This window comes from Akebia trifoliata, chromosome 15, assembly GCF_017979445.1.
Source record: "Akebia trifoliata isolate Shusen 1 chromosome 15, ASM1797944v1, whole genome shotgun sequence".
In the NCBI taxonomy this organism is placed as follows: Eukaryota; Viridiplantae; Streptophyta; class Magnoliopsida; order Ranunculales; family Lardizabalaceae; genus Akebia; species Akebia trifoliata.
In genome coordinates, this window is record NC_141389.1 from 5289789 (window position 1) to 5300043 (window position 10255).

At 34.6% G+C, this 10255-nt stretch overlaps 1 protein-coding gene across 9 annotated transcripts; it reads left to right on the top strand.

The window, feature by feature from the left end:
* Positions 1-1243: 1243 nt before the first annotated feature.
* On the top strand, positions 1244-9421 carry LOC147384061 (putative disease resistance protein At4g27220). 9 transcript variants are annotated; one of them, XM_086425609.1, is made up of 7 exons: positions 1244-1370; positions 2202-5380; positions 6116-6210; positions 7632-7700; positions 8200-8400; positions 8477-8569; positions 8683-9421. In XM_086425609.1, the coding sequence occupies exons 2-3, from the start codon at positions 2210-2212 to the stop codon at positions 6161-6163; spliced, it is 3219 nt and encodes a 1072-aa protein (XP_086281735.1). In that variant the 5' UTR covers positions 1244-1370; positions 2202-2209; the 3' UTR covers positions 6164-6210; positions 7632-7700; positions 8200-8400; positions 8477-8569; positions 8683-9421. The 9 variants fall into 9 exon arrangements, with proteins under 9 accessions (XP_086281735.1, XP_086281734.1, XP_086281736.1 ...); XM_086425608.1 differs by having other exon boundaries at positions 8477-9421; XM_086425610.1 differs by having other exon boundaries at positions 7636-7700; positions 8477-9421.
* Positions 9422-10255: the final 834 nt, after the last annotated feature.

The following is a 10255-nucleotide window of genomic DNA, read 5'->3' on the forward strand; positions in this document are numbered from 1 at the left end:
TTTAATTGAAAAACTCAAATTCTAAAAACTTTCACGAAACTCCCAAATTTAAAATTAAAATTCAATTACGAAAAATAATTTTAATTTTTTTTTCTAAGTTCATAGAATATTGTTGTGTACAAACATGTGGCATCGGATAATGATTAAGTAATTCTCTCTAAATAATTCATGGGAACAGTAATATTGCCGTGTGGAGCCACTGAACCACCGACTATCATTATATAGTATGATAATGGTTAAGTAATTAGTTGCTTTGGTGGAAAGTAAAGTTATTTTTTATTCTAAAGCAAAGCCAATTGTTTAAGTGGAAAGCTAATCTGTATTTACATTTTATTATGAGATTTAGGTAAAGGAAAAAAAAAAAAAATTGATCACCATCATGGTTTTAAAACTCGTCCGAGACCGAAACAGAGACATATCGTCCAAGTTAACTCGATATCGGAACTGAAAAAGACCAACTCACAAAGTCACTTTTTTGACCGAGATTTAAGACTTACGTTCAATTTTTTGATTGTTTGAATGAGATGTCTCAAACGATTGGAAAACTCGTTTGAGACAACTTGGTATCGGGCTTGGACGAGACACGACACGAAATTGAGTTTAAAATCATGATCACCATGGCATAAGTGTGGAAGTTACTAGTTGCACACCACCCATGATCGATTGCAAAAATGATTAGCCACGGTTTATGTGAAATTCAAAATTGATTTTTATGTGAGCAAAAGATCTCTCCTATTGCAGTCCATCACTTAAAAAACCCTACTTGCATTCCATTGACATATTTGCAACTCCAAAAAAATAAAAAATTAGTTGCGCTCCACAGATTTTCTCCTTCTTCTTCATTTTTCAATGAGAGAGAGAGAGAGAGAGTAATGCAATCTGACCATAGATTTCTTTTTTGAGTCATGCTAGAGTCACCTCAGTGGAGGACACCTTGATGTGGTGGCGCTCGCATGTCTGTAGGTGCATTTTACTCATATCTTGGAGATAACACATCTATGGGCATGAGTGTGTCACCAAGTCAAGATGTCCCCCGTGTGTCCCCCATTGAGGTCATTCCCACATTAATCTTCTTTAAGTTGAGGAAATAAATGTATAATTGAAAGTGTCCACCAAAAGTCAATTTAGAACAATTCTTTCATCTTTTGGAGTGCAACTGTCAAAAACATGAAGTAAAGCCGACACGAGTACACAACTGATAGGAAATTAAAAAATAAGGTCTAAAATTTTCAATTTTGAAGTGCAGCACTGCAGCTGTCAACTTTTGACCTAGAAGTAGTCCTTCATAAAGTTTGTTCTCTCTCTCTCTCTCTCTCTCTCCTTCTGCTCTCCACTGCTGAAGAACGAAACACTGTGATCCTTTGTGCTCAGTAAGTCGTCTTTTTTTTCTTCTTCTTCTTCTTCTTCATTTTTTATTTTAGTTTTAATTTGGAATGGATATCTAGCTAAAGTATTCTTTCCTGGTTTTTCATTTCATTTTTAGAAAAATATGTATATTCTAGAATATCTATGACAACCAAAGAAGGTGAAACATTACTCTCTTTTTTTTTACTGAGTTGGACTAACCTTAATAAGTTAGTAAGGATTCCACTCTTACAAAGGGTCCTTGGGCCAACCTTGTGGCATCCAAAAGCATGATCCGATGCTTCAGGATTGTAGAGGATATAATTCTGTGAACTTTGAATTTATTTTTCTAAAATCAGTGTTTTTTTTTTTCACCGTTATATTTTAATTTAAAATTTGGGAGTTTTGGTAGTCTTCCATTTTCAACACCTAGGATCAAGCCCTAAAAAATAATTTTTTTTTGATTATTTTTTTTTTCTTTCGAATCTGAGTTTTTTCATGAAATCTAAAGGGCTGTGGCGTTGGATTGCTAATGCGATAATCCATTTGAGCAAAACGACCCGTTTGGATTTTTGTTGGCAAATTTTATTGATTGAAAATTTTACCAAGGCCAAGTTGAGGCAAAACTTCAATAGAATTAAAATTGCATGCAATTCTTCAAAAGAAGCTGAATTTTTTTTTTCTTTTTTGCTTCAACAAAACTTCCATATTGATATCTTCTGTTTCAATTTCGTTACTTTCTTTCAAAATTCTATTATACAACCCATTTTGTCCTTTTTTTTTTTTTTCCAAGAAAATATTAAATATATATGGACGCATAACGCAATTAAGTTTTTAACCAACTCGTTGTCCAACAGGTACAGTAATGGACTCGATTGCTAAAGAAGCTATTAGTTGCTCAATTCCTTGTATCCTGACTCACGTTGGTTATCCTTTTAACTGCAAGACAAATGTTCAAATCCTTGACGGAAAATTGACTGATTTGGGAAGTATGAGAGATGGCATTAAAGGATATGTCGAAACAGCTCAGGAGAAAGGGGATTTGATCAAACCAATTGTTGAAAGATGGCAAAAGAAGGTGATCACTGTTCAAGGTGAGGCGACGGTATTGATTCATGCATCCGAAGATATCAATCGGTGGTTCCAAGGCTGGTGGTGCTTGGCTCGTTATCATCTAGGCAAAGATGCACACGAGAAGATTGACTTCGTGAACGAACTCATATTAGAAGGGAGAAACTACAGTAGTGCCAGTTGTGTATCAGATCCCGCACCTCTTCCTGGCTTGTTGTCCTCTGTAGATTTTCAGGCTTTTCCATCCAGAGAATCTACTAAGAATGAAATCATCGAAGCATTGGAGGATGAAAAGATCAACAGAGTCGGGGTGTGGGGGATGGGAGGAGTGGGTAAAACCACTTTGATCAAAGAAGTAGGAGAACAAGTGATGAGAGATCCACAACTCTTTGACAGGGTTGTGATGGCAACTGCGTCCCAAAACCCAGATTTGATTAAAATTCAAGGTGAACTAGCAGTGAAATTGGGAATAAACTTTGCATCTGACAACATCTCTGCAAGAGCAGCACAGTTATGGGTGAGGTTGCAGGCAAAGAAAATCCTTGTTATCTTGGATGATATATGGGATAGTCTGGATTTGGCTGATTTGGGAATCTCTTTCAGAAATGATCAGAAGTCTTGCAAAGTTCTACTCACATCCAGAAGCGAAGATATTTGTAATGCTTTGAATACCCAAAAGAATATCAAAGTTGAAGGGCTATCGAATCAAGATTCATGGGATCTGTTCCGATTGAATGCGGGTGATGTTGTGGACGACAAATTGGCTAGGGAGGTTGCTAATGAATGTGAAGGTTTGCCATTAGCAATTGTTACACTTGGAAGGGCATTACGAGGCAAGGACAAACTTGTGTGGGTAGATGCGGCTAGGCAACTGAAAATGTCCATCTACTTCCAAGGTAAGTCGCCAGTCTTCTCCTCGATAAAGTTGAGCTATGATTACTTCGAAAGCGAAGAAATCAAACATGTCTTCTTATTTTGTTGTTTCTTCCCTGAAGATGCAAATTTTAATGTGGATGATTTGATATGGTTTGTATTGGGAGAGGAACTGCTTCCAAATGTCGAAACTTTAGAAGATGCCAGAAGAAGGTTGCATACAATATTCAACAAACTTATGGCTTCATGTTTGTTGTTAGTAGGTGATAATAGGTGGCCGGGGGATGGATGGGTAATGATGCACGACATTGTTCGTGATGCAGCCATATCAATTGCACATGAGGAAAGTAACAGTTTTATTGTAAAAGCAGGCTTGGGATTGAAACGGTGGCCTGATATGAAAAATTTAAGAACATGCAAAAGATTATCACTAATAGGTAATAGAATCAGTGAGCTCCCAGATCAACCAGAATGTCCACAACTATTGTCCTTATCATTATCATCGAATGCCTCTTTTACCAAAATCCCAGATTGCTTTTTTGAAAGAATGACATCCCTTGTAGCCCTTGATCTAAGTCAAAATTTACTTTCATCCCTACCACCATCACTCTCATGCCTTGTGAACCTTCGAACACTTTGTCTAGAGGATAATCCACTGAGTGATGTATCTCTAGTTGGAGAATTGAAGAAACTCGAATATCTTAATTTAAGTGGAACTAAGATACAAAGCTTGCCAGAAGGAATTGGAGGACTGACCAATCTAAGGTTTTTAAGCTTTTCAAAAATCCCCCGTCTTAAAATTATTCCAAAAACTGTGTTATCAAACTTGTCTCGCTTAGAAGAGTTATTCATAGGGAATGCTATATTAGCAGAGTTGGGATCTTTGAAATTGTTGACTACCCTACACTTGAATGTAGTAGGCAATGTCAAATGTTTGTCCCAAGAGATCTCCATATTTGGTGAAGACTTGAAAAAATTTATTATCACTGTAGATCGTCCCAGAGTTGGGATTCTTGATTACCTGATGAGGATTATGGACCATAAGCGTCTTGATTACCAGAGGACTATGGAACTTAATGCTATATCAGATCCACTTGCAAACTGGGTGAAGGTATTGTTGAGAAAAACAGAGTTACTTTATTTGCACCACTGCCAAGGCCTCAAGAGTATTGTAAAACTTGGTGAAGGAGGATTTGACAACCTGAAGGTTCTTAAAATAAAAAGCTGCAATGAAATAGAATATCTTACGTATGTGGTGGAAGATTCTCCACAAATTACATTTAATGGTTTGGAGGAATTGGAACTGCAGCAACTGAATGGGTTTGAGCTGATCCATCATGGATCACTTCCAAATAGATTCCTTGGCAAATTAAAAACCTTAAAAGTATCACATTGCCAAAAAATAATTAAACTTTTTCCGAGTGATTTGTTGTTGAAGCTGCAAAATCTAGAAGTGTTGAAAATATTTGAATGTCATAAGTTGAAGGAAGTATTTCACACAGTAGGGATTGAAGAAGGGCATGTTGCTATCCCTCGTTTAAGAAAGATGTATTTGTGTGCATTACCAAGTCTGACAACAATATGGAAGAGAGTCATTCCCCTTGTAAGCTTCCAGGAGCTAAATTTCCTGGATGTGAATCATTGTGCAAGATTACAATATCTCTTTACACGAACCATGGTTCAAAGACTTCAGAGATTAGAGAATCTTGGGATTGAACACTGCGGCCAAATGAAAAAAATAATAAAATCAGAGGAGGATGAGGAAGATGAAATAATGGTAGAAGAGGATCATCAGGAAATAATGATAGAAGAAATAGTGGTAGAAAGAGAGCAGGACGAGACGGTTCAGTTCCCTCGATTAAAGACTTTACAGCTATTAGGATTACCAAAGTTCTTGGGTTTCTATCGGCCCAATATACTTTGGCCTTCCTTGGAATCACTACATGTGGAGGATTGTCCTAACTTGGAAAAGCGTCCTTTGGGCCTGCAAAGCGCTACTAAACTGAGGGAGCTTGCTGGAGATAATACTAGATGGTTTGAAGGGTTAGAATGGGAAGACCAAAGTCTCAAGTCGCGCCTACAACCCCTCTTTGTAAGTCCCTACTCTTTTGTTCTTCATCATAAGTCGAAATTCAAACACAGTAAAACCACACATGCATTATCATAATATAAAGGTTTAATCAAGTAAGTAGGGATGGAACAATGTGTTTGAAACTTGAGGTTTTGAATTTCGAGAGTAAATTTCTTTAAAAAATTTCAACTTTGTTAGCATACATCCACTATTTCTTACAGGAAAATCTTTTTATTTATTTATTGAAAAGGAGTTCCTTTTTTGGTTAAATCAAAGAAGAACGAAATTGTTTATTTTGTTTGACCTCTTTCCACACAAGTATTCAGTTCTTTGTGTTCGTTGGTTACATGGTATCCAACAAATAGATGTCATCTTTTTTGCTTTGAACCCACCCCAAAAGATTCCTTTTTCAAATGTTTTGTTAAAACCCTCGACTATTTTATTACCTGTTGGATTAAAGTATTAGTTTTGGATAAACAAATCAAATTAAATGTTTAAAATATAATCAAACTGAGGAGGACTAAAGGACACTATCTGTGTTATTTCCATTGAGTGGAAGACTAAAATTTATGGGCTTATATAGCCCAAAGGAGTATATTACACACTTGGGGGGTGAGATCATTCTCTCTCCACTGGGTACAAAAAAGGCCACGAAGACACCTTACATTTAGTATAAGATAGGATATTAGGCTTATTTTGGTTTTATATTTATAAATGCTTGCTGAAGAATAAAAAAAATGTTTAAAGGTGGTGAAGTACTTTCATGTGCAGGTAAGCCTGGAAGATTTATACGCAGGGAATTGAAAATTGAGGTCAATTGAAAGATGGTGACTCATGTCATGGGTTTTTAGGTATGGATCATTATTATTTGAGAAAATCAGATAATTTTTACTAGATCTCTGAGATTTATGTATCGTCATGATGTTGTGATCCTTCTGATCTGTTAAATCAATTTTGATGTTCTATTTTTTCTTTTTTCCTCGTCTTTACTAAAGTGTAAATGATCTGCATTTATGATATTTTAGTTATTTGAAACCAAATATTGCAACTAAAAACACATTGATTGTCCAGATTTAATGGTCCCTAAGTAAGGTTTGGCTTATTTAAATGTTCTTTTTTATACCTTTTAGTTGAAGAACAACACCATGAATCCTTTTCGATATACAATGCCATGGATTTCTTCAGCAAAATTTGATATATAAAGAAATATATACCCTCCATCCTGTGAATTCAATCTTGATCGAATTGTTTCGCATTGCAATGCTTTTAAAATTTATGCATTCTTCTTTGTCACAGTTCACCTATCACAATGTGGCCAATTACAATTTAGAGGTCGATACATGTAAGACTTGAATTGGAAAGCGATAGCTTTACTCCTTTTCTTACATGAGTACTTCTCACAGCATATGGTCTGTTGTTTTGATTTCATATAACTTGCCTTCATGGATGTGTATGAAACCAACTTTTTTTATGTTGTCGTTACTCATTCCAAGTTCTAAGGCTCTTAGGAACGACATTGAAGTATACCTGCAATCATTGATAGATAAGTTGAATTAATTGTGGATAGAGGCGGTTGAGACATACGATGCTTCGATGCATGTGACCATTTTATGGACTATCAACGACTTTCCTGCATATGTGAATTTATCAAGATAGAGTACTAAAGGAAAACTTGCTTGTCCCTCTTGCCACAAAGATAGTTGTTCAGTCAAATTACAGAAAGGAAACAAAAAATGTTACTTAGGACATCATCGATTCTTACCACTTGATTATAGACTCCGACAAATAAAAATTCATTTAATGGAAAAAAAAAAAGGAGTTGGAACTTACACTAAAACCGTTGAGTGGAGAGGATGTGCTTGATCAATTATGAGAATACGAGCAAATGATGATTGGCATGTAATAATAAATACGCAACCACAAGACCTATATAATATCATGCTTGAAGAAGATGTTGAAGAAGAGTACTTGTCAAAGGAAATTGCGGTGATCATGACTTTATTAATGATGATGTTTAGTGTAATTTTCAGTATCATCAATTTGAAGACTTTTAGTTTAGATGAAAAAAGACAATTAAGGAGTAGTCACTTGTTTTTCTCTTGAGGGCTCCTTGTCCTATTTTCAATAAAATCTTTACTTATAAAAAAAGATTAAGTATTTGTTGTGATATTAATTATGTAAATTATTTTTATTTAAATTATTGATAGTTTGTTAAGTGAAATTTCCTTCTAATTGGCGAATATATTGATTTTCATTGTTATGAATTGCTTAGTTAGATATGTCTCGTGGAGAATCTTCTAGAACTAGACCATCTGTGGATGTTGGAGACAATGTTAGTAGTGCAGGTATGATATGTTCTATTAAATTATTTTGAATATCATGTACTATTGTTAATGACATGTGCGTCTAGATAATTTATCATTGACATATATATATATATATATATATATATATATATATATATATATATATATATATATATATATATATATATATATATTTGTTATGTTTTCATCTTTTTAGCTTCTACGAGCACGAATAGGAGAGGCCCTAAGTGAGATGTGGGTAATTTTGGCCAGAAGATAGGCTAAAAGATGTCATTAGATTGAAATAAATATGATCAGGTGATCGGGAGAATGCTAGTCATTTTTCACAATTATTGGGGACTATTGTTAGGTATTTTGGCCATGCTTCTTTGTAATGTAAGAAATAGATTGGCATTCTAAAGCACTCAAAGGACTCATTGTGGCAAGAGATTCAAGTAAATAAAAATTAATGTCTTTGCCATTTTTCTAATAATATCATTTTTTACCTATTTCTTAAATTGTGTACTTTTGTAGAATAAGGCCGAAATTGATGATTCATAGAAGAAGTGGGTGATGCAACGTATGTCGACGAGATACAGAAATTGGAAGAATGATTTAAAGAAAGATTATTAAAAGTATAAGACAGATGAGGAGAGATTGCTACATATTCCTATTGGCGACTCAAAAGCTAATTGGACTTGGTTTGTTCATTACTGGAATTCCCTCGAGAATCAGGTATAAATTATTACAAATTTCTTAATTAATCATTTTTTAAGAATGATATGTTTGTAATGTTATTAAATTTGTGTAGGTTATCTCAAAAATGAATAGAAAGAATAAGAAAAACCAAGTAATTAAACATATGAAGGGGACAAAGAGTTGTGCACAGTACCGGTCGGAGATGGTGCGTATATATTTATAGATTATTTCAATTATATCATTTTGTTTTAATATTTAAGCGACCTACGACATATACTAATTTTTGTTTTTGTTGTTTTCATGTAATTATGGGCCAAGGGTAAAGAAGATGATAGTTTACCTTTCCGGGCTGAAGTTTTCAAGAAAATCCATACTAGGAAAAATAGGTCTTACAGTGATCCTAAATCGGTCGAGCTTATTGTATGTAAGAAGTCAATTGTAAGATAAATTATTCAATGTAAGATAATTACTAATATATTTTTTATACAAAATAATATGATAAAAAAACATAAAGATGGTGACGGATTTGATTCTACACGCATAAACAAGAAGATATTTACTAATGAGATGGGACCAGAGTGGCATGGTAGAGTACGTACATATGGCCTAAGCCCAACCCCGAGTTCAGTTTTTACATCTGTTTCAAACTCATCTCGTAGTAGTACTTATGCCGAGATGCAATCCTAGTTGAATAAGATGTAAAACACATAAGTGGAACGTGATCGACAACATGAAAAGATGATTGTTGAGTTGCAAAACACACAAGTAGAATGTGATCAACAACATGAGAGGATTACTAAGCTACAAATGGAGATGCAGATGCAAATGGAGATACAGATGCAAATGCAAATGTAAAGAGAGATACATAGTCAGGTGCGAAGTCAAGTCTAAGAGCATATAGCCCTATACTTCCGTGCTATATTTCCTAATGGTCATCCTCCCAGTAAAGGACCTTGGAAGTCAACTAGATACATTTAGTTTTTGGTACATTTAATTTCTCCACTTTAGAATTTTTTACATATATATTGTTTAATCAATAACTATTTTTTTAGTAACTAACCCCTTTTTAACTCCACCAATGTAAAATTAAATATTTTACATTGCCGGTCCCAAGTCCGGATAAAGGAGGAGGGAAAAGATAAGGTATTGTTAATTTCTAAATAAGGTAATTTTCTTTTAACATGACATGCTTCTATGTTATCATTCATATAAGTTACTATTGATTTCAGCTATGATTGTCTTCAACCAAGCATTGATATATTTGAAGCATTTGATGGGGTTAGAAGCATTGACAAGTTTCGAGATCTTCAATAGATATCTCACCACTTTTCTGAAGGTTAAACGCAGTCGCGATAAGAGATCCCCAACTCCCAGAAGTGTTTCCCTACCAATTGGAACTGTTGTTTCTCGAAGCCTGTCTCCTCATAATTCAGATTCTGATGCAAGTCCCTTTTTTGGATTTGTTTGATTTTCATTGTGACATTGAACTGGTTATTTTTTATCTCTCTCAATTTTTTTTCTTCCGTAGGAATGATGACTGGCACATGCCATGTAAAGGATAAATCTTTTTTTTTTTGCCCATTCTCATCGAAGTTCTAAATGCTAGTTATGGTGGCGATGGACCTCTTTTGAAGGTTACTATTTCTTTGTTGAACTTAATGCATCCTTGCACTTAGTTGAGATGCTGGTTGTTTGTGTACTCTTCGTAGTTTGTGGGGTAGGGCAAGTAGTATGTAGGCTGGTCTAAGATCTCAGTGCGTACTATAGATTTTATAGTGCTTACAATTTGTATTTTTTCCTCTGTTGTTACTTTTAAAAACAATAAAAAATTACTTGTGCATGCTTTTAAGTATTTGGTTAATTATAATTCTGACATATGACAAAACCAAAT